The following is a 25,648-nucleotide window of genomic DNA, read 5'->3' on the forward strand; positions in this document are numbered from 1 at the left end:
TTCTGGAAAATCATTTTATTTTTAAGACCAGTTGATATAAAACAAGACTATTAGGTAGTAAATAAAAAGGGTGGTTTAAAAATTGCACCATACTCTTAGATTATTAAGTCATATTGTTCAATTTGTAAAATTTAAAATTAATTCCCTTTTTGGAACAGTCAGATGAAATGATTCAAAATATTTTCATAATTCTGATTTATTTCAATCCATATTGATGATGATGAATATTTTAAACTTCAGCTTTTTTCACACTTAAATTGCCTTCCGAATCATTTAATGCAAACAAACAATATAATTCACATGACAAATTTTTAAAAAATTTTCTTCTCAACAGATTCAAAATAAGCATGATAAAACTCAGAAAACTTCCTTCACACAACTGAAGGAAGAGACCCTCAGGTCAGTTCATAACATCTGCCTTTTGCTGTGCTCACCTTTCATAATCCTTTCCCATTGAGAATGAGCAGGATCTGTCCCTTGCCTCTAACGCTCAGAATGTGGCAAAAAGTAAAGGAATTTTGCACATGTAAGTAACTCAGATCATTGTGAGTCAATCAAAAGGGGAATGAATCTGAGTGAGCCTGATTTCATCAGCTGAAAACCTTTAAAAGAAGAAGAGCCCTGCTCTGGGAAGTGAGAGGCTCCCCTGGCTGCCTCCTGAAGTCTCAGCCATCCTGAGTGAGCGCACATGGCCACGAACCGTGAAGGGCTCTGCCATAGGCTGAATGCTCATGTCATGTCCCCCTGAAATTCATAGGTGAAGTCCTGATGTCCCTCGTGAAAGTCTTTGGAAACAGAGCCTTTGGGAGATGATTAGGTCGTGAGGATGGAGCTCTCATGAATGGGACGAGTGCCCTTATAAAAGGCCTAAGAGAGAGCCCTTGCCCCTCTGCCATGTGTCACAGCAAGAAGACCGGTGTCCATGGACCAGGAAGTGGGCCCTCACCAGACACTGAATGTGCAAATGCCTTGGTCTTGTACCATGCAGGGAGTCACACGGGGTCTCAGCCCCCCTCCCCACATAAGAACGGAGGACATGGTGAGGCCAAAAAGGAACACCCATGGAGCCATAGCTAAGGGAGTCATACCACTATAGTCTCACTGGCGGCTGGGTTTGAGACACAGGAAGCAGGAGCCACACTATCCGCAACCTGCCATCCACGTATCTCTGCCAAACAATCTCACTTGCTAGCAATCCTCTTCTCTGCAATCTGCAATCCACACTACATCTCTGGGGACAGAGCCAGGAGTGCAGTTTCCAGGCTCTCGGCCTCACATGGAAAGGTGCTGGCTCAGGTAGTAAATGGCCATCAACTGTGATTGCATGGCCATCAGCTGTGGCTAGTTGGCCATCAGCTGTACCCAGTGAGCCATTGGCCACTAATATAACTGCTGTGGCTACGCTAGCAGCAAATGGGGGCTAGCAAGAAGATGGTGGCTGAGCTAGCAAGAGCGGATTGCAGTTAGCACGGCAGATTGCAGCTAGCAAGAGGAAGTCGGTCAGTTGGCAGAAAAGCGGACAGCAGGTTGCACGTCGTGTGAATCAAGCCGCCAGTGAGACTATAGTGGTATGACTCCCCTACCTATGGCTCCGTGGGTGTTCTTTTTTGGCATAGCCACTTCCTGCGTTCTTATGTGGGGAGCGGGAGCAGAGACCCTGCAGGCTGCCCCGCACGACAACATCCCTTAGAATTTTCATCAGTGAGAAATGCCTGGTGGTGAATCTCTGTTTTTATTTTGTCTGAGTGTTGGCACATATTTTCACTTCGTAGAGAATTCCACGTTGGTACTTAGTGTCTTTGATGATATGGAAGATGACATTCTGTTGCACTCTGGCTTCCATAACTGCTGTTGAGTAATTGGTTCTCCAACTGTTCGTTTTTTGAACATAATCTATTCCACACCCTGCCCCTGTCCCCACAATCTTTGGTTGCTTTTAAGGTTTTATTCTTTGCTTTGGTTCATGAATCAGGAACAAAGTAATATTCAGAGATTGGAGCTATTGTAGTGCCAGGCCATTGGGATTCATGCCCTGACAAGTTTGCAATGGCCTATTTGTGCCCCGTGATCGTGGAGACTTTTGTTTTCTTTCTGACCTCCCATGACCCCTGCAAACGCTTTCCGTCTTAGGCTGTGTATTTTGACCTTGGTGACCACTGTAATTCCTGGCCACACTGAGCCCGGGGAAGTGGTGGTCGTTATGCAGCCAGATGCTGTGACACGTGCTGGTCTTTCCTGCTGGTGTTCGTTCACGGTGCCCAGAGGGCTGGCTTTAGAATTTGGATGACTGCAGTTTTATCTTGAACTGCACTCCTGTTTAACAAGCTTCACTGGGTCTCTGCAGACGGTGTGCCATCGGGGCCTAGGTAACAAGTGCAGCCGGAGCATGGATTCACTTATAAGGACAGGAGGATAATTATTGCTGCTTTTACAATCTGAATTTTCAACCACGTGTGCAGGCCAGACATTTAGTGCAATGAATTCCGTGAGTGAGGCAAACAACTAGTGTATAAGTTAGCTTTAAACTGTGAATACAGGTTGTTCCCTTTTGGTGGTGTTTTGAACTGAAATAACACGCAAGGGGGCAATGTCTGGAGGGGCCGACCCATGGGTATATCAACAGGCTTTTAAGAGTCACTCCCCACTTTGTAGTTTCAAGTTGGCTCTAGATTTGTTTATTTAGATACACACTGATCATTGATGTGACATCTGAGACTGAAAGTATGGCTTTGACCATAGAAAGGTGGTAGAATTTTATTAACAACGAAGAAAAAGATCTGAGCCTTATTATGAAAACAAAAAGCACACATTTTCTTGGTTTGAAGTATAATAGAAAATCACCTCAATGAAGCTTCCATAACCCGATGCCCCCAAAAGCAATTCAGAAAGCCCATGCCTGGAGGGTTCATCCTCAAGGAATCAGCTGTTCTTAGGAGGACACATTAAAAGTGTGCTTCAACCTTGTTATAAGAATAGGTGCAATAGAATAATAACAGAGTAAAGAAATTCAGGTTGATTTCGCTGGAGGAAGTGAAAGGTTTCCTCATGATAATGGTTGAAATTTGGAGGGTCAGACTCAATAGATGTGAGAGGGAATTGAGCTCCATAGTTCAGGGGAGTGAGATGTGGGTGGTCTACCTGCTGTCACAGAGGGTTTCAGGAAAGGGGTGGTGCTTTCATTGTTACTAGATCAGAAAGGTGACTGGGCCCCAGCAAGTTAGAGGGGAGGAGAGGCAGGATGCCTGCTGAGTGGAGTTCCAATTCTCCTCTCCCCGACTCCCTGACAACCTTTAATACTCTTTTTTTCTGCAGAAGATTTGTCTCTTCTGGACATTTCACGTATATGGAACCATACAGGGTGTGGCTTTTTATGACTAGATGATTTCCCTTAGCATCATGTTTTCAATTTGTATCCTTATTGTAATGTGTAGCATTACAGATTCCTTAGAACAGCTGAATAATATTCCACTGTGTGCATATACTGCATTTGTCTATCCATTTGTCAGTTGATGGGCATGGATTGTTTTTCCATTTGGGCACTATGACACATAATGATGGTATGAACATGGGCGTGAGATGCTAATTGATTTTCAGGGTCGTGATCATAGACCCCAAACGAGCGTCTTGGGTTGACCAGCACACTAGTAAAGTGTGTGTGTGTTTGTGTGTGTGTGTGTGTGTGTGTGTGTGTGTGTGTATATATATATAAATAATACTTCTGAGTCTCTATTATGTCCTTTGATTACACTAAATACTGGGTTTTGGAACATAATTATGATTGGGATAACCATACTAGGAGTTGGGGATTGTTTGTTTTTCTAAAAATGTGTAAGTGTGGAAAACAATTGTCATGCAGTTGTTTTGAATCAAAACTTGTTTGAATCATAAAGCTCCTGAGCTGCTTAGCAGTGAACACACACAGTTGCAAGGCCCTGAACTGCACCCACTCCTGGCTGCAGCTGCCATAGGGATGCAGACATGGACAGTTCATCTGATTGGAACTGGCACGATGAGAAGTCCAGGAGAATGGTTTTAGACTCTTAAGTTAGCATTTGGGACTTTAATTTCTTTGGATTGATAATGCACTAATTAGTACGGAAGGACAGTTCTTATAACAAATATTTCTTCACTGTGGTAAATGTATATACCACAGTTGTATGCTGGTGACACCTCATTGAGTAATCTTTTGAGGATGTTAGAGAAACAGAGACCCTCATTGGGAATACATTTTTTAAAAGTAGCACAAGATAACTCGTCTATTCAGAAGGAAGGGCAGACATACAGGAAATGGTCGTTATATTATCACTTATCTTCCAAGACAGAAAGTTTTGTTTGCTGTTGGATTTAGTAAGCAGCTAGATTACAGAAACATTAAAATGTCAAATAAAAAATCCCTGTTTTTTCTCCCTTAGCTGAATCTTTGCTGCTGCTATTGCCAGTGTGTGCCGATGGTGCTTAGAATGTGGCCCTTCAGTGTTTTCTCCTTGGGCCAAGGTGGAGGATAAACTTGGCAGCTCTTCCAGGGTAGGTTTTGAACTCTGTACCTCCAAGAAGCTGGGAAACAGGCTGGCAACCTAGTATGCCCTTTCTGTTCCCTGAACTGCCCACACTAAGTGGGGATTTCCAGAATTCCCCGCATTTGCTGCTGCTGTGCATATGTTCTGCAAAGTGAGTTAGTTTTTCATTCCTGGTGTAGTAACTTAATTTGATGCAAGGTTTGTGATAGGAGATTGGACCTGTTTCTAGCTTCAGCATGGAAGACCTGCTCCTCACTTCTCTCTCTCTCTCTCTCTCTCTCTCTCTCTCTCTCTCTCTCTCTCTCTCTCTTCTCTTCTCTTCTCTTCTCTTCTCTTTCTTTCTAGAGTGGTCTGACTCCTTTTATTTATATTCACACAAAATAGGGTCTTAAGCAGGTCAGCATTCAAAAATTATGTGGTTAAGAATTAAACCAAACCAACCCAGAAAGTCCTAAAACTATAAATGACATTTGAGATACAGAGAATAAGGCAGAAATGGAATAGCAGATTTTGATCCAGAACACACACAAACCTTCCAGTAAACTGGAAGGGCAGGACCCAGCAGCATAGGCTGGAAACAGTGCCAGCTGAAGTTTTGTGCCACCTTTCTAGCCAGGTTCCTAGACAAGTTGGAGAGGTGAGTCCCTACCTTCCCCCAGAGAACTCTAGAGAACACTTGTTTCTACCTTCCCAACCCTGGGCAAAGCCCCCCCACTCACCTGTGTCTCCTTTTTCAATTCACTTAACTCACTTGTGATTTCAAGAGATTTCAACAATCTCTACTAACATGGCCATGTAGTATCTAGTTTTACAAATATTTCAGCCTCTTCTTTAAAAAAGTGCCTGACATATTCAGTCAATGAATGGCACCATGCCAGGTACTGAGGAAGAAGAATGGCACACATTAAATGTGAGATCTAGATTTTTGAAGAAAGAGAAAAATTCTATGATAAAATCCTATCTAAGCCATCCAATTCTGGCAGTTTGGGGAAGCTCACCTAATTTTCTTTTTCTTTTTTTTAAAATAATTTTTAAAAAATTTTTTGTTTTATTGGGTAATATTGGGGAACAGTGTGTTTCTCCAGGGCCCATCAGTTCCAAGTGATTGTCCTTCAATCTAGTTGTGTAGTGTGCAGTTCAGCTCCAAGTCCAGTGGCTGTTTCATTGCAGGGGGTGCAGCCACCATCCCATGCAGGAATGGAACCAGCAATTTTGTTGTTGAGAGCTCACTCTCTAACCAACTGAGCCATCCAGCCGCCCCTCTGGAGGAAGCTCAGTGGCAGCTCATTGTCTTCAATCTAGTTGTAGAGGGCACAACTCACTGGAGCGTGTGGGAATCGAACCGGCAACCGTGTTGTTCAGAGCTTGTGCTCTAACCAGCTGAGCCATCTGCCTCCACCACATAATTTTCTTTTTCTTTTTTCAAAAACGATCACATAAAATGATGCACAATCAGGGCGCGACATTCTACCTGGCATATGGTGAGTGGACAACAAATGTTGGCTTCTATGGTTATTATTCTTTTATTTTGCTCAGCCACATACAATCATTGCACAGTATTTTACCCTTATCTACTGTAATACGTTCTCACTCTCTCATTTTCTCTTCCTTCCCTGACTCTCTCCTTCTTCATCTTTTTCTCTCTGCCCTTGTTGTGGCGAACTCCACAACCATCCTCCAAGTCCTCTCCTACTTTTATTGCCATCCTTTCAATCAATAATTTCCTCAGGCAATTAGTGCCAATGGGTATGTTTATTTTTAATTCCTGTAGAGTAAGGAAGTGTTTCCTATTAAATGTAGATGTACATTATCAAGTTTAAATATAAATCATTAAATCACTATATCAATTTAGACTAAGAGGTCTGGTCTGACAGTATGAATGCATATCACCCAAATATCATCGCTTATGGGGAGATTCCTCTAATCTTCAAGAACTGATCTGCCTGTGGTGTAGCCGACTGAGTCTAGAACGTAGAGAAAGGACTGCTTCTGCTTCCATGGCACCATTTTGTAATCACAGCAAGGATGCATATGACTCAGCTCTTGGCATTTTCCTTCAGTCTCCTCTACAAAATGTGGGCCATTTGGGTGGCATCTTGGCTCCTGTTGATCTCATTTCTTTGATCAATCCAGAAATTTCTGGTAAGAAGGCGTTTGACACCTCCTCCTACAGCACTGTTTTCTGGAAGTGAACCTGCACTTACACGGTCTCAAAACTCAAGTGACATCCTGTTTCTGGGGCTCTGGAGCATCTCTCAAAGACATTTGCTGTTAATGCCTCAAAAGATGATTTAGAGCTCATTTTCCATGAAAGTATTCCTTAGCACCGGAAATTAAGGTCTGCCTCCGATTCGAAAATCAAATTATAACCACAGAAACATTTTTTCAGGAAATTGGAATTTCCTGGTTGAAAGGAGTCTGATGTCAAGGAAGTATCTGCACATTAACAGTATTTTAAGGGAGGAACAAGGAGGCTCCACATGGTTGTTGCAGAACATGAGGGTAACAGTTATTCCAACTGGGCCTGGTTCGGCCATGAGTCTTTAATGTGTGTTAAAAAAATGTGAGATAAAGTTTTTATTTTTAATTCTCCATAACTACAAGATGGCCTCAGTTTCCCATTTTTAAAAATTTGTCACATTGCTTTTTCAACTTTGACATTTTCTCTTTTTAAGATTACAAGCTGTAGGGTGAGAGTTGGTTATAACCTTCCCTCAAATATGGAGTCACACTCTATAAAACTAGGGTCACTGCATTAAATAATAACCCACAAGTGGAATAAGTTTTCTGATTTGCATTACTTGTACAAAGGCTTCAATTTGGGAGGCATGACGCTAACGAATAAAGTGGATGCTGCAGTAATTTTACTCACGAATGTCCGATTACAGGGTAAGTTTCAAATTCAGAACCACATATAGTGGCCCTTTGATTAACCTTTTCTCACAAAGACTCCTCAGATTTCTTTTTTTGTGAAAAGGAAAGAGCAACACGACTCCAGTTATTCACAGGCCACGCAGTAAGAAACAATAAATACTAGGAATTTATTGGCAAGCTTTGGATCAGGCTTTATGTGTTTGTTAGCAGATTTCGAATGCATTTCTGAAATTGGATGGCCAAGGCCAATTATCAAAACAGATTGCATCTCACTGCCCTCCTGCTGGCTTTTCTAGTTATCCTACAAATGGAATTTAGATTTCTCCAATTGACTACAAAATAGCATTTGGCCAAATATTTATGATCACGTTTTCTGTGGTCTGGTTTTAAAACAAATCAAAATTGTGAAATCCTTTTGTGTCAGTTTTGTCATTCTGAAACTGACCCCTGATAGTGAGTTTGGGACAATGCCTGAAAATGATGAGATGACATCAGATTAAGCATGTTTGTTATAATTTTATTTTTCTGCTTAATTTACAGGTGTTAGAATATGTGGTCCAAAGGACTTAGAAATGTATTTCTCATTCAGCTGAATAATCCACAGGTGGCCTGGCTTCCAGGGCTGCTGGATTCTGGCCCCCACCTGCTGGACTCCTCCCACTATATCAAGTCTCTCCTTCCGTCCTTCCCAGCTTAGACAGGTCTTTTCCTCAACGGCCAATCCCTCCACTTGTGTTTTGGATCCCATCTTCCTGTTCTTTCTCTAGGTCTTTACAGTAGTAACAGCCTGTTCTCTATTTCATAACTTTAGTCTCTACTTCCAACTGAATCCTCGCTTTAGCTTTTAAATATGTTCAAGAGTCTCCCATTAAAAGTGAGTATGCTTGGCGCTCTCACACTGCCCCCGGTACCCTACTATATCCCTCCCCTCCACCTCCAAACTCCTTCAAAACTTATTAGGACTCACAGCATCCACTGCCTCACCACCCACTTACTGCCTAACCCGTTTCCATCTCGCCTCCGCCTATTGTCAACACCTTTCAGTGAAGTCACCAGTTAGGTCCCTGCAGTAAAATCCAGTGCACACTGTCCAGGCCTCATTCTCCTTGAGGTCTTAGCATCATTCAGGGCAGCGGGTCACTGGCTTCCTTTCGAACCATTCTCTCTTTCCTTGCCTTCTATGACCCAGCCCTCACCTTGTTTCCTCACTTCCTCTCTGGCTACATCTCGGTCCCATCTGCAGACGTGTATCCCGCTTCCCAGCCCCTGTATTCACACCTTCCAGCCACTGAATTTACTCTTTGCTCTGGTTTATCTCACCTATGCCCAAAGTTTAAATGATCACCTATGTGAAGTTGAGTCATAAATAGATGTCTCCGTTTTAATCCTCTGAGTCCTTCCTGATCTATAGATCCAGTTAGTTTCTTGACATGTGCACTTGGCTGTCTCAGAGATTCCTTCAGCTCAGCAGTTCTCAAACTTGTTCATCTACCTCCAAACCCAGTCCTATTTCTATGTTCCATTTTCGTTAATGGGCACCACCATTCACCAGGCCCTGCTAGCTTACCTCTCACCCAATCCATCACGGAATTCTGGCTATTTCTTACGTCCTGACTCTCTTCTGAATTCTTCGCTTCCCTCGGTTTCCACCCTAGTCTAAGATAGCAACGTCTCTCATGTGGTATATTGCATTAGCCTGAAAAGTGGCTTTGCTGCCTCCAGGATGATCTCTACTGGGCAGAATAACCCTTTCAAATGCTAATCTGATCGTGCCATCCCCTAGATAAGACACTTCAGAAATTGCCCTCTACACATAGGAGAAAGACTAAAATTCGAACTGTGAGTGACCCGGGCCTGCGTGATCTGGCTTCCATCTCAGATGCTGGCTTTCCCAGCACCACCTCCCGCACCTTTCTTTCTATGCTCCCACCTCTTTGGCCTTTTTCAGGCTGTGCCATTCTCTCTTGTCACAGAACCTTCTCCCATGCTATTCCTTCTGTCTGGATCATGCTCCTACCCCTCTACTACTTACGCAGTTGGCTGCTGTCTTCCTACAATAAAAGCTTAAGCTTCACGTCCTCATGGCACCCGTTCTGACTTCTCTTGCTTCTCTCCTTCTTGGCACTGATCATGGTTATAATTTTTCATTTGCTTGTTATGATTGGTGAATGTCGGTCTTTCCTGCTAGACTCAATTCCACAAGGTCATGAATTATGTCTGTTTTTATTTTTATGCCTCTAGTCCCAGGCAGAAAAACACAATAGTAACTGAAGTGATGTGTGTAAGAGGAGAGATTCCTTACGTGGCCCTATAACATTTTTCTATCTACAAGGAAACTGTGTGTAATTACTGTTAGATTTGGGATGTCTTGAGAGTCCGGTGAAGTGGCCAGCAGAAAGCTTCATGGTACACGTGAGAGGGCATGTAACAGGCTATTGTGTGTGTTCTTTTAGGGGAGGCTGTGCGTACAAAAAACTAATTTCCCAGAAGAAATAGATTGTCGCCTTCACTTTATTTCTTCTATAGATGAAGAATAACAATGAATGGAAAAAGTTAATTCAGGACAACTTCAGGTAAGGTCCACACTATGCCAAGAACAGAGAGAGTATATTACAGGACAGTCAATATTATCCAAGGTTGGCTTTGGAGAAATGCAGTGGGTGTTGTTCCCTACACAACGGGAAGCATAGAGAACGGAGTTCCAAGAAATATTACCAGAAGGAAAATCCTTGTGTTCCTAAGAGTTGGTCCCACCTTTTCTCCTGAGGCGGAGCATTTATTGTGTTCTACTGTCCAGCCCTAACCCATGGGACTTGAGAGAGGTCACACTATCCATGTCCCAGGAAGAAATTCCATGTGATCCATGCCAGTCATTGTGATCCAGTTTATCGTGTCAGTTACTGAATCAGATGTGGGCATTTTCACCCAGAGAAATGTCAGAAGTCTTCTGAGTCCCATTTTTGATTTTTTAATTAAAATGTATTGGGATGCCAATGGTTAGTAAAAGTACATAGGTTTCAAGTACAATTCTGTCCTACAATATACTCGTGTCACATTGTGTGTCCACCACCCAGAGTCGGTTCTCCTTCCATTACCATATATTTGACCCTGCTTACCCTCATCTACCACCTCTCTCCCTCCTTACCCTCTTGTAACCACTAAACTATTGTCTGTGTCTATGAGTTTTTGTTTCTTTGTCTTGTTTCTTTGTTTCTTTAGTTTTATATCCCACATATCAGTGAAATGAAATAGTTCTCGACTTTTTCTCTGTAATTTATTTCGCTTAGCATAAGAATCTCAAGATCCCTCCATGTTGTCACAAATGGCACTATTTCCTCTTTTCTTACGGCCCAATAGTATTCCATTGTGTATATATACCACAACTTCTTTATCCAGTCATCTATCGAAGGACACTTTGGGTGTTTCCATGTCTTGGCCACCGTAAATAAAGCAGCAATGAACAGCAGAGCACGTATTTCACTCTTTGTAGAGGCACATGGGATAATAGTCCTTCTCCTCCCCTCCATGCTGTTGTGTCTGACTGCTCTGGCAAGTGCTACACCCGCTTGTGACAATGAGGAGAACTGGCCTGCAAAAGAGTGACATGCTGAGGATGGCTGAGAGGGAAGACCGAGCACAGGGGTGGCAGGCTAACCGTCCCCATTGGGGGGTGGGTGGGCACGCACAATCTGCTGGACACACAGATACAAGTTCATGTGTGTGGGTGTGCACAAGAGAACTTTGTTCTGTGCTTCAGTTTCCTTCTACTTTTTATTTATGTATAAATGAATAATCTCCATCATGGAACAGTCTTGTAGCACTGTATTTCAGGAATAAGAGTGGCGGTCAATCACTTTCATCAATTTCATTTACAGGTGAAAGAAAGATTGTGGCGTAGAAATCACTGAAAATTCCCTCAGCCTGTCTCATGGTCTTCTGGGTCTGTAAAAAGAGAATTACTGTTTATCCCATGAGAGTCATTTCAGGATGACTACACCTGTCTCACCTGGCTCATTTTGCTTTTCCAATATTCTCGTTCAGGAGTCATTCACCATATTTTCCTCGGACATTTTCTTGTCTGCTACGCTCAAATGAGGCTTTACCTGTTTTCGTAAACAATTTTACCACCAAAGCACCTGTATAATTTGTTTGGCAATCTTGAATCTTGGCCTATGATGTCCAAGCAAGGAAACCCATCTCTTAATCATATGTTAGATTTCCCCGAGTGATTAGCTGTCCTCCTCTGCCTCTGAAGTTCAGAGTTCCTAGAGATACCAGTAAATCCTCCCCCTGGAAGGGCGGTTCTATGTAAGTTGGTCACACCTGGAGACAAGTTATATGATGGAAGGAAATCACATTTATTGAGCACATACATGTAGTAGGTACTGAATTAGGCCCTTAATTTCTGTTATTTCATTTAATTCTCATAACTCTGTGAAGTATGAATTTTCCACAGTTTACAGAAGGGGAAATAGAATACGATTGAATGATTTGCCCAAGGCCACACAGGTAGAAAATGGTGGACGCAGACTATGAGTACAAACCTCTATAACAACAAAGTTCATACACTTTTACCTAGAGCAGGGCAAGAAATTAATTCCTCTGAATGAGGACTGGTATATATCAGCCATGCTGATGAGGCAAGGGTGACTTCAGTGATATAAGGCAGGTGTGAAAGAAACACCGCGGGGATGAGCAAAACAGTCCTTTCAGAAACAAGAGACAATACGGGAAAGGTAGGACTCCAAACTTCCACAGCAGTGATGTCTGATAGAACTGTTTGTGGTGATGGAAACATCCTATGTCAGCCCTGTCCCACCTGGCAGCCTCTCACCACATTAGCTATGCAGCAAGTACAGTGTGCGGGGGTGGGGTTGATGGTGAGACTTTGTCTCAGCCCTTCCTAACCGCGTGGATTCCTTTTCCCTCTTGTTTACCCGATGAGCAGGGGTCGCTCTACCAGTTGTTAGTTTTCTTTCTCAGAGTAAATTGTTCCTTATACAGCTGTCAATGTGGTGTGTATGTGGGGGGAGATGAGTTCAGGATATTCCTACGTGGCCGTCTTAAACCAGAACCCAGTCCAGCAATTTCGAAATGTCATTGCCCTGCTTTCTGGCCTCCATAGTGTCTGACGAGCAACATGCTGTGCATCTCATTGCAGATCCTTTGTACTGACTGGTTTTTTGTTTCTTTGTTTGCTGCTTTCCAGATTGTTTGTCCGTGGCTTTCAAGAGTTTGGTGATGTGTGTATGAACCTCTTTGATTTATAATTTTTGGAGTTCATTAAGCTTCTAGAATATGTAGATCTGCATCTTTTCTCAAATTTAGAAAGTTTTCAGCTATGGTTTCTTTAAATATTCTTTATGCTTTCTTTTCTGCTTTTACTTTTATTAGCATTTATTTGATGCTGAACTCATTCCCGGGCCATAAGTTTTAGTTTCTTCACTTTCTTCTCAGAGATCTTTTCCTTCTGTGCAACCTCCTCTTCTGGTTTAGGAGCAATAACAATCTGCTCTTTCTCAGTTAGGATCATCTGTGTGTTGCAGGGAGAGCTCCTGTATGGGTTAATACCCCCCTGAGCTCTGTAAGTTCTGGGCTGCATCTTGAGAGCTTTGTTCACCCGGATGTGTTCAATGACCAGAGAGTCTATATCTGAACCCTTAAGTTCAGCATTGCTCTCTGCATTTTTAAGCATGTGCAGTGAAAATTCTGCTCTCTTTTTGGGTTGGACTGTGTGTCCAACCCTATTGTTTGGCCTGGGCACACCTCCTAAATCCGCCGTTATAACGACGGGACAGCACACATTGCTTTTGTAATGTGACATCCTTTAGATACTTGGTGACTTTTCAGATATGCACACCCTTGTTGGCCTGGGCACTTTCACGAGTGTTCTTAAAATGAACAGGTAGATGCGAACCTCTTGATTTACATGATTTTGTGGGGTTCTCTGAGTCAAGCGAGTAGTGAACCATTTTCAGAGGTGACCTCAGGCTGCTTACGGGAAGAACTCTTTATGGTTTTTTTTTTTTGTTTGTTTGTTTGTTTTTTTCTGCCTTCTCTTCTTCTGGGATTCCCACTGTATGTTGGTTTGGTTGAACTCTCGGGCTCTGTGTATTTTCTTCATCCTTTTGCGTTTTAGCTCTTCCAACTGAATAATTTCTTTAGGTCTATTTTCCAGGTTACAGATTCTTTATTCTGTTTATACAATTCTGCTATTGAAATCCTGTAGGGAGCATTTTAATTATTATACTTCTCATCACTAGGATTCGTATTTGGCTCTTTTTAATAATTTCTGTCTCTTGATTGATATTTTCTGTTTGTTCACACATTATTCTTATGACTTCCTTTAACTATTTCAACATATTTGAGATACATGATTAAAAATCTTTCTCTAGTAATTCCAATCAGTGTGCTTCCTCAGAGACAATGACAGTTAACTTTAATTTTTGTGTGAATGGGCCAAATTTCTTTTCCATGCTTTGTAATTTTTCATTGAAAACTAGACATCCTGAATATTATCATGTAGTCTTTTCAATCAAGGTTTTCTCCCTCCTTAGGGTTTCTGTTGCTTGTAGGTTGTAGCTGCTTGTTTAATGAACTTTAGCAACAATTTTACAGGTCTGTATTCTTTATCATTTGTGATCTCTTAAGTCTCTGTACCTGTAGCTCCTGTTCAGCTAGTGTTTGACCTAAATTTTCTTGAACATTAGAAACAAAAAATAAAAAGAAAAAGAGAGAGAGAGAGAGAGAGAGAGAGATAGAGAGAGAGAGAGAGAGAGAGAGAGAGAGAGAGAGATTTAATTATATTTTTAAAATCCTAAATTTTTCTGGCTTTGCAAATCTGGGGCACTCCTTCAGTGTGTAGCCAGGCCATTTATACGTCCTCCTTAGCCTTTAATTCCTGCTACACTGAGCCCTGAGATCAGCCAATGGTGAAAGCTTAGAGTTTTCTTGTGTCTTTCCTGAGCAGGCATTCTGCCTTGAGGATGTGTGTGTCTAAGTTTCCAGCACACATGAGTGCCTTTGAATACCTCAATTTTACAAAGACACTCCCTCTCTAGCTCTTCACCCATGGCTTTCACTGGTCTATTGTGTGCCTCGATCTATAATGTTTTGTCCTTACTGGCTGTGGGTTGTCAGTTTGCCTTCCATTGCTTTTGTTGACTGCCTGCCTTTTTTCACCATGAGTGAGTTCTGAAGTATTCAAAAGGGGGCAGTGCTTTGTGTCAGTCTTCTAGCTTTCAGACAGGTTAGAACATACAAATAACTCTTTGTGAACAAGGTCTGTTCTGTGCCTTCTGAAACACAGCCCCGCGTCCCACATCAGGAATACAGGCCCCCTTCTGGAAGACCACGACCAGCAATGTACTTTCCAGGCAGAGGGTTGAAACAAAGGCAAATGAAAATGCCACAAAACATTCTATCATTTTAAGTTGCTTATTTTTCCGCCCAGGTTTAGTGTTCACTTTGTTGATGTAAAGCTTGGCTTGTTTTCTAGAGTTCTGTCAGTGTTGATTTTGACCATTTTATGTAATTTTTTAAAGTTTCTGTGGTGAAGCAAGCTCTACGATTAGCCTCTTCTCTTTTGTGCGCTGATGTGAACCCAGATATATTTTTCAGTGTTCTGTGAGTTACATCCAGGGCCCCAAACCAACCAATTCCACAACCAAAGTAAATTGCTTTGTTACAATAAATCTTGATTATAATGAAGACTTTCTTAAACTCCAGCATCAGTTTATAAAAGTTTAAGATAAAAAGTAACTAAGATAAATTTTGAAATCTGAAAGATTAATGAGGACCACAGTTGTATATGACATGTTCATTCTCATTCCATCTTTCAAATTTCTGTACTTTGTGATGTAAATTTTTCAGAGAATGGAGAGACTAAAATATATGATTGGCTGTTTTGACATGACTTGACTAGTTGAGGTGTTGACTTTCTCTAAATGACCTATATTTTAATGTTCAGTAGACAATGGGAGAAAAGATTTGAAGGTGGAACACCATAAGACTTCAGTGAATAGACTTGCAGATGTTCCAGTTACCAAGAAGGCAATCGTTTAAGCAGTTTATCAGAATGACCGAAAAGAGTCTAAAAACCTTAGATTTCCTGGAACCCAGCAGTCTAGATTCTGATTTAATAGGTTTGTAGTGAAGCTGCAGAACCTTGTGACTAAAAATTTGCTGATATAATTCCAGTGCTCAAGTTGATTTGGACATCACTGGCAGCAAAATGGCCAATTTCCTGAATTTTCAATTCACATAGTATGGAAGGCCTCAATTAGAATTATTATACTTAGAAAACCATCTATATGCTTGCTGAGGAATTCACATCTCCCTTGAAAAGGATCATGAGCAAGGAGTAGTTTACTGTATATTTGAAAGGCACAGATTTTTCCAGATTTTATCATCAGTTGACCTATTTAGTATAAGTTTTGTCATTTCCAAAATGTCAGACAATTTTGAAATAGTTTAGAAGCTCAATATACCATTACATGCCATAGAATGAAGTTCAATTTGGAGCATAACCTTTTAAAAAAGTCTCACTGTTGTTCAAATGCATCTCTGCAAAACAGTAAATATGGAACCCTAGGATAAATTTGCATTAGGGTCTGTCTGAGGTGAAAGCATATAGTCAAAGAATAACCATCACATATGAGTGTGTGTGAGACAGACGGGATGGGGATATCTTAGGGATGGTCGAGGAGGTGCTGTCCAGAAAAGAGTTGAAATTCTCAGGATAACAGAGAAGTAGGAGTGAGAGATGTCCAAGGAACTTTCGAAAGCACTCACGTGAGGGTGAGTTTTATATTCAAGCCCAGAGAAGGCATGTATTAGACCATCATGGCCGCATGTGTGACTTAAGAATTTTCCTGCTCCCTATCCTTTTCTCATTGGGCATATTCCCACCCAGGAACCAGCTTGTCAAGATGGAGAGGAGAAGAATCTACGGTTGGAGAGGAGTGGAAAAAAAACCACATGTTTATCCAACTAATTACACAACGGAGTGTTTTTATTCCGCTCACCCCCATGCTTTTTTGGTTTGTGTTCTAAGAGATGTTGTTTCCTCTCCAGAATAAGGAATTTATGCGGCAATTAATTAGTGGTACCCACAGTGGCCACCTCCCTATACCTATTGGGGCCACGTTTCTCCTCCTTAAAACTAGGCCAGAAACCAGTATTCACAAGGGACGGGGTTGGTTCCCTGCTTGGCTTGGGCTCAGCTTGTGCTCTGACAACCAGAATACCTCTGGGCCCTGCCCCAATGCTGGTCTCATCTTAGTTTAGGGCCCTGGATCTCAGGCTTACAAAACCTGTGACTTAGGGCCAGTTGTGTGGCTTGGATCTGACCCCTGCGCCCATACTAATCTTTCTTCTAGATGTGCTCCCATCTTTCCTTTGAGGACCCCAGTGTCTCTGACCCCTGTTCTGACTGACGACTGCTAAGAAACCCTGTGGGGTTGCCAAAGAGCTCCTTGCCCTGACTCCATTTCTTGCTTCTGGTTCTAGCCTTGCTTCTGGTTTTAGGCTCCCTTCAAACTAGGATCTGACTGGGCTTTGTATCTGCCTCTTACACAACCCTAGAGGGACTGAAGCTCATGTCCTGGAGAGAGAGGCAATGTTCTCAACAACAGAGTGTCAGCTGATTGTCATTGGTGCTAATTCAATGCCAAAAGGATATTCAATTTGTGGTGTGGTGAAAGAGGGAAGTTATTCAATGTAAATAGCTCAATTGTGATACAGCAGAGCTATGGTGAAGCTCAATAGTGTTACAGCTCAATTAGGAGACAGCACGGCTGTGCGTCTGCATGGCTTTGAGATGGTCCTGGGGCAAGGCCCCTCTCTTGCTTGATAGTTCTGCTCTGCTACAGTCTGCAATTCCAGGATCTCCTTTGTACAGGTCAGCTCAGATGATAGGAACACAGTGCAGGCAGAATGTTCAGTTCAGTGTGGGAGGCACGCAGCTTAGAGCAGGCTTCTCCCTGAAGGGCAGTTTGCCTGAGAGGCCCCTGTTTAGAAATGGCTGCTAGGCTCTGTTATCATAATTGAGCTCAGGTAGCCATCAGGAGCCCTTCTTGGTGGGTATCTTCTCAAGATCACCAAAAGTAGCTGCTGGATGTATTGCCCGTCTCCACCCTACCCAAGAGTTTCCGGGAGAATTTCCAAGGAAGTCAGTTTGAGCTCTGACTACTTGCAGATGCTACCCAACAGGTGCTGCAAGGAGCTCTGTAGGGCAGCATGTTATTTGCCCGTAGCCTGACCACCCCCATATGTGTCCGTGGCCTGTCCTCTCAGGAGCCCAGTTAATACAAGGAACATGTTAAAGGCAAATAATATGTGTGCCTGTCTTACACGATCCACATTATTGGAAGACCTTAGCTTCTTCACAGGCAAACACATAGAAATCACACAGATATTACATGTGTTGTGATGGACATCTTTTTCCTTCGTGGGACTCATCCGGTGGCGTACTTCTCAGGGAAGGCTTTAATGACCTGCTTTCACCTAATTTGTTTTTTCTAACTACAGTTATTTCCCTAACTACACATGTCATATATACATATCTGTTAGAAATAATTATATACAATGAAAATTGAAAATAAAAACTCCAAAGCCCTAAACCATCTTTCTATCCCATTCCTCTCTTTGAAGAACACGGTAAAAAGTGGGTGTTTGTCCTCACAAACTCTTTCTGTGCATTTACAGGCATATCAAAATGCATGTAAATATATATTTTCATAAATATTATTGAATTATTTGTATATGAAAATTATATTTTTGACCTAAGATGTACAGAGAGCTTTCCATAACATGTAAGTGCATATAAATTTATCTTCTTCTTTTAAACTGCTCTATAATTTTTCCGGTGTGTGGGTGAAACATTGATTAATGAGTCATCACCTTATGGATAGACCTGTGAGTGGTTTAGAGTCTTTTACTGACATAAGCAGTGTCGAATGAATGAATGTCTCTTGTTTAGAGAATAAGAACTGAGTGTATGAGATGTTTAGAGAAAAAGAACTAAGTGTATGAGATAATTTTTAGAAGTAGGTTTACTAGGGCAAAGGGTATCCTCCTTTTAAATTTCTACAACTGTTGATTAATTAAGATCTGTAGAAGTTGTATCAATTGACACCTTCATAAGCAGTGTATGAGGTTTTGTTTTGCTATAGCCTATCTCAGAATGTCAGTCAGTCAAGTGTTTGATTTGTTCCATTGGCAGATTATTTTGGTTTTATTTTTAATGTATTGCTTAGAATCATCATATTTCCTCTTTGGGTGAACTGTCTTCTATCATCTTCTGCCAGTTTTCCTTTTGGATTGGGGGGATTTTCTTCTGGAGGTATAGGAACCATTTATATATTGAAATGATTATGTTTTGATGTCTTTTGCGTCATGAGCCTCCACCCTGCCTCACCCATATTGCTGCTTGCCAAGGCTGTGTTTTCAGTTGAATTAACTAATTCTTTTCTTCTATGAGCTCTGGATTTTGTGTCATAAATGACAGACTTTCCTTTTTTTCTGTTGTTATAATTACCTACTTTTTTGCATTTAAGTATTGATCCATCTGGGGAATTCATTTTACTGAAATACATGAGGTAAGAATCAATGACATTGAGTGCTTGCTGTCAACCAAAAATTGTGTTCCCTTTCCATAATATAAAACTGAAATTGAAACATGACAGCCACATCAAGGATGGATTTTCAGTCCTTTTGACTTGAATGTGTGACCGGTAAACAATTATAAAATATGTGAAGAAGTGGTATGTGTCACCTCCAGGCCAAGACTTTTAAAAAGTTCTCTGTCCGGTTCACCATCTAGACGTAGGCAACAGAGGATCCTATTTGAAATATGGCAACTTAAGTTACTAGAAACTCGGGTCTCTGAATCACCAGGGGCAAGATAATTGCTCAGTGACCCGTCACATCTTCAGTGACGGTCACATGAAGGAGAACTACCCTTCCCTTGTGATAAGCCACTAAAATCTTGGGGCTTATTTATTAAAGTGGCTGGCCTGGCTTTACCAACAAAGAGTCCAATGAAGAGATAGGTGTCTCTAACCACTCGTGTCTGAGCACACTTTATTTTATTTAGTGAGTGTTCTGCCCACTGCCAGTGAAAGGGAATTGTTAGTAACCTAGCATCTGTAAAGGACCTGGAATGGAGGTGGTTTATCAGCAGGTGATTTTCAGAGTTAACCACACATTCAAGTGAGAATTCTGTTCAGTGCACCTGTGTCATCCACATGAGTAGACCAGAACTTGGCAGAATCTGAAAGTAAAAAGCAGAGGTATATCAAACCAGTCAAAGCTTCTTATAATACACCTATTAATCATAATAATGCATTTCAAAGACGACATCTAGGACAAATTTAAATTAGAGTTGTATACCAGGACAACAGTAGAAAACCAGTGCTGGCTGAAGGCAACAGAGTTACCGATTTTTAGGAAATTTATTAATGACCTGTACCATCCAAAATAGGCAACATTTGTCAAGACGAATGGAGAACCAAAGATTTTATCTGCGGAATACATGAAGAAGGAGCTTGATGAACAAATACAATGCCTAAAGTAAGTGGACCACAAATATTTGGTGCTTAAGCTGAGGTTGATTTAAAGCATGACTGTATGAACTTTTCCTCTTGGCTGTCTGGCACGAGCCAGATTTTACATGTAGTTCTTTGAAGAACTACCTTGAAAACCAATCTAGTGCCTTACAGTAGTATTGAAGTACTTTGTGAGTGAGTCTTCTATTCATTTTTGCTGCAATCTCTTCAAAACCATTTGTGAATCTTTAATCAAGGGATTCAATGAAGGGAATACCTTGGAAACTGAAAGTTTTGAAGCCTTTAGCAAATTGGAATTATTAAAAAGAGTGTGTAAATAGGAAGCCATTGAATTTGTCACTACCAAAGCGAGGAAGGATGTGAATTAAGCACAGAGAGCTCCGTGTATCTGGTTGAAGTTTGAAATGTTATAACTGTGTTTTGTAATTCCCTCCCTTTTGAGAAGAATTTTTTGATGAGCTTCCTGGGGATGAATTTGCATTTGTATTGAATGGAATGAAATAGAAAAGGCCTGTTATTTTGCAACATCTCCATTTGGTTTGGCAAAACATTCAAGATAATCAGAAATAGAAACAACTTATTTGCTGAGTTTTATGCCATAAAATATTTGTCTAAGAATGACAATGGCAATGAAATAATGAAGACAGTGATGACGAAAATATTTGGACCGAAATATTTAAACATTTCCACACATAAAAGCATAAATAATAAGCTCCACATAGTAGAATTTCCCTGAACTTACCAGGAATCTCACCATCGGTAGAAACAGCACTTTTTTTTTCAATAAAACCTGAAATCTATGTAATTTTACTAACAATTGTCACCGCAATAAATTTAATTAAAAAAAAAAATATGGGCTACAGAGAAGTGTCAATTAAAGGCGTCAATAAATTGAAATTCATTAATGATAAAATGCAAACTTGAAGAATATTGCCATTTTATAAACCAACTAAAAATAACAAGTTGGAGCACCAGAAAGTGAGGAGAGACACAATGTGGCAAGAAAATATTTGAGGAAATAAAGGTTAAAATATTTTCAAATATGATGGAAAATATCAAACAGGTTCAACACAAGGGAAATAGGAAGTTATTTTGAAATGAATGGTAATGAACACACATCTTATGAAAATTTCTGGGTATAGTTAAAACTGCATTTAAAACAAAATGTGTAACAATGAAGGCTTTCAGAGAAAAGAATAAATGTTTAAATCCAAAGCTTGAACTACCACATTAAAAAGCTTGGAAATGGAAAGAAAATTAAAGACAGAGTAGAAAACAAGAAGAAATAAAGAGAAGAAATCAATGAATCAGTGAATGGAGAAATCATAAAGAAAATTCAGAAAGCCAGAATTTGGTTCTTGGAAAAATATGATGTCATCAATAATCCCTTGATCGAGACATAAAAGGATATAATACACATGATCAATGTCAAGAATTGCACAGGAGACATCACTGGGAGCTTGAAAATGATGCTAAGAAAATAATTAATGGCCACTTATGAATACTGGTAAATTCCTTGTAAGATAAGACATACCTAAACTGACCCAGTAAGAAACACGACATCTGAACGGTCTTACATTTTGCTAAAGAAAATGAATTTGAAATACAAAGCCTTCCCAGAAAAACTGAAGGCCCCGATGATTCCACTGGTGAATTCTGCAAATAGTTAAGGGAAAAATGAAGAAACGATATTAATTATTCATCATAAATTTCAGAAAATAGAAGAGGAGGATTATTGACCAGCTCATTTCCTGAAGGCAACATAACCCTGATATCAAAACTTGAGAAAGATGTTACAAGTAAATAGAAGTACAGACCCATATCTCTCATGATCACAGGAACAAATATTGACAAAATAGTCACAAAACAGAGCAATATTGAAACTCATCACATGACATGATCAAATGTGAGTCAGCCTAGGAATGCAACGTCGGTGCCATATTAAGAAGTGATTTGACATAAAGAGAATTAGATTAGAGTAAGAAATGACATGATAATCTTAAAAGATGGATGAAAATTGTGTGACAGAATTCAGTATCTATTCATGATCAAGCATCTCAGCTTACTCAGAATAGAGAGGATCTTTCGCAACCTGATAGAAACCGCTATGAAATACCTCCAGGTAATTATTATACTTGATGTTTCCCATAGAGATGGGAACAAGGCAGGGATCCTGCACTTAGTATGTTTTCCCACGTTTTTCTGGATGTTTTAAACCAATGTAATAAGACAAGTAAGAAATAAAGATTATATCAGAGGAAATACAATGGCTTTTATGTGCCCTTCCCATAGTTGTATAGATATACTACTAAAATCTGCAAGAACTAATAAGTGAACGTAATCAAGTTACACTATATAAGGTAAGTTTACCAAAATCAATTGTATTTTTATGTACTAGAATAACATGGAAAAGGAATTTAAAATTAGTATTATTCAAAGTGCCATAAAAATAAACAATACTTGGAAGTAAATACGCCTAAACCTAGAAGATGTTCTTGAGACAAATTAAGGACATAAATCAATACACACGTAGACCATGTTCACAGGTGGAAGCATCCATAATCCTAAAATATCTATTTTCCAAATTGATCTGTAGATCCACCATAAACTAGTCATGATCCCAGAAGGCTTTCTCTCTCTCTCTCTCTGTGGCTCTCTCTTGTTTGGATAAATTGACAGGCTGATTCTAAAATGAATATTTAAATCTAAGGAACCTAGAATCGCAAAACCAATTTGGAAAAGAAGAAAAATGTTGGACAACTTACACGACCTACTTTCAAGAATTACTGTACAGCTTTAATCTTCAAGGCAGTGTGGTATTGGCTTTAGTACAGATAATAAGATCAGTGGTCAGAAAAAAGCCACACTTAAATTGTCAACTGATTCTTTGACAGAGGTGCCAAGTTAATCCAAATTAATTAGGGAAACGATAGTCCTTTTACTAATGATGCTGGAAAAAACAGACAACTATTATGGAAAGAAAATGAATCTCTTTGCATACTTTGTGACAAACACAAGTTTATGGATCAAATGTAAAAACAAAACTACCGTGTTTCGCCCAGAATTAGACCTAGCTGGACAACCAGCTCTATCGCATGTTTTGGAGCAAAAATTAATATAAGACTGGGTATTATATTATATTATATAAGAGCCGGTCTTATATTGCAGTAAAATAAGACCGGGTCTTATATTAATTTTTGCTCCAAAAGACGCATTACAACTGATTGTCCAGCTGGGTCTTATTTTCAGGGAAACACGGTATCTGTTTTGAGAACAACACAGGGATGAATTTTTTTGTAATCTTGGAATAGGCAAAATTTTAGAGAAGACACAGAGAGCTCTAACCAAAAATGGAGAACAAAGGGGAAGAGGAGGAGAAAGAGAAGAAAAATGGGATTTCAAAACTTTGAAAACTTTAGTTCATCAAAATACACCTTTAAAAGAATGCACAGCAAAGCCTGAGATTGAAAGAAAATGTAAGTTGAGCTTTTACATAATAATGCATATTGGACGTATAATGAAAACAATACTCCATTCAAGCATAACATATACAAATCTGAAAAATACTCTTCATCTAGAGTAAAACGTTGTGTCATGTAGAATCGTATCTTGCTAAATTTCAAAGATCGAAACATTTCTGCACTTGGAAACAGCTATGTACACTACTTAGGAGGTACATGATGTATAGAAGCACTACCGAAAACCTGCACTCGGGGTTTGTGACAAAAGGGCCAAAATATTCTCCCGAGCATCAGAAACAGTCTTTCTCTGCTGGAATCCATTTTTGAAAACTCAGAAAGACGCAACAGCTAAAATTGGACTCTTTCCTTCTGAAATGGTAGATTAGAAAAATAGTAGATACTTTTTCCACTAGATGCCAAAATTACGTAGTGATTAAGGAGAAGTGATTGCTAGTTCATAGCATTTTAGGTTCAAATGTATATGCAACTTAAAAGCACAAAAACCTAATAGTAGCCTTAACGTGTTGTAATGTAAGGGTTTCATCCCAAGAAAGTTGTCAAAGCTATTATTGGTTTATCCTTGATTTTTAGCTATAATCTTCCATGATTTATTTCTAATGATTTATATATTTTCTTTAATTTGTTTCACTTGACGTAAGGATGTTTCTCAGACTGTCTAATGATGTCTAGGTTTAATAACTGTATTATGTCTGTATGATCTATGCTTCTGGGTATTGGTAAATTCATTTTTATATTTCCTACTGTTTTATAAGGACAAAAAGATGATTAAATACTCAAATATTGGCAAAATCATTGTACAGACAAGTGTCGTGACACTGCCAAAAATGAACAGTCAGCAGTGTGGTTAGTTATGAACCGATTAACTTAATGCGAACTCACGTTTGGAAAGACAGTTGAAGGATTTAAGTGACAAATTTAAGGTGGGTTTTTAAAAAAGTGTTTGAAAATCAAACATCGGCTATAATACTACTGGTCCAGTCGTCACAAATTGACAAGTGAATATAATACCAACTAAAAGCATTGGAAAGGTGGATCTTTTCTGGCCATTCTAGACTGAATAAATTGGTGAAATCCTGAGGCAAAAGGAGCAAATTTCCTTTCTTTCTTGACATGTATACTGAAAAGAGAAAGAGATTTCTAGTTCCACAGGCCTTATTCACAAAGCAGATAAGTACAAAGTATACTCCAATTTTTTAAAGTAGATTTTTGGGTCTAAGGTGATAGATATTGAGGTTGAAAGTAAAACATTTCAAAATACAGAAGAGTTATCTCTGGGAATCAAGCTTTTAAATGCTTGTCTGTTTTATAAATCGAGATTATTAGATTTCAGTTTAGGGTACATAAAGTTGTTTTTTTCCCTTCTCTCATTTATGGTTTTTGCTTCTCCCAAGTTCTCTGCCTGTTACATCTCTGCTTTCTTAATTCAGGAAATGAAATGTCCTATTTCATTTTGCTCAGACCACCCAGCAAAAGACTGGGCCAACGCCCACCAAGGTCAGAATGGAACTCAGCGCTGCCCACGAGCAATCTCTGAAACTTGAGACACCTGGGCCTTGCACGAGCGCTCTGGGTATCCTTGACCTCAGCCACGGGGCTTCTGTGCGCATGCGCAGTGACATCAGTCTCTGACCTGTGCACCGTTGCTTGGTTACAGCCATTCTCTGGGCTGAGAGATTCCAAACTTCCTAACTGCCCTGCTGGGATAGTGTGGCGACAGGGAGTTGGCTGCTCTAGAGTCTGCTGTTGGTTGGGCTCGGGAGAAAAAAAGCGTAAGAAGTGCTGAGGAGGTTCTGAAGCCCTTAGGCTTGGCCATGAAGAAGGTTATTGGCTTCGGGCTTCGGAAGGTTTTCGGAAAGAGATCACAGAGCGATGGTCTTGGCAGGCAGCCTTGGACTGGAGATGGTGTCTCCTTGCGGTCCGGGTACCACATCCAAGACAGAGATCTCCCCAAAATCCACAAAGCTGCCTGCAGGGGCGACGTATCAGAAGTGAAGAGGCTTCTCTCGCGCCATCCAGAGAGATTGAATGACAGAGACAAGCAGAAGAGGTGAGAGGGCCTGCGAGGCCAGTGGGCACGGGCGGGCCTGGAGGAGGCTGGGGGACCTGGCAGAAGGGCTCAGCGGCCCAGGCTCATCCAGGTGGAGCTCAGCCCTCCTGTCACCCAGGGCGCTGTGCTGTGTTCCCTCGCGGGTGGGGACCTTACCCG

At 40.5% G+C, this 25,648-nt stretch overlaps 1 protein-coding gene across 1 annotated transcript in view; it reads left to right on the plus strand.

Moving 5' to 3' along the window:
• The first annotated feature begins 9,679 nt into the window (after positions 1 to 9,679).
• LOC148759148 (ankyrin repeat domain-containing protein 26-like) overlaps positions 9,680 to 25,648 on the plus strand; it is a 119,658-nt gene continuing 103,689 nt past the window's right edge. Inside the window, exons 1-3 of the mRNA XM_088793084.1 lie at positions 9,680 to 9,964; positions 19,876 to 19,964; positions 25,325 to 25,489. Of these exons, the coding sequence (XP_088649210.1) occupies positions 9,935 to 9,964; positions 19,876 to 19,964; positions 25,325 to 25,489 (284 nt within the window). The 5' untranslated portion in view covers positions 9,680 to 9,934. The remainder of the gene's footprint in view (positions 9,965 to 19,875; positions 19,965 to 25,324; positions 25,490 to 25,648) is intronic.

Source organism: Rhinolophus sinicus, chromosome 1 (genome assembly GCF_057876585.1).
Source record: "Rhinolophus sinicus isolate RSI-liver-muscle chromosome 1, RSI-T2T, whole genome shotgun sequence".
NCBI lineage: Eukaryota > Metazoa > Chordata > Mammalia > Chiroptera > Rhinolophidae > Rhinolophus > Rhinolophus sinicus.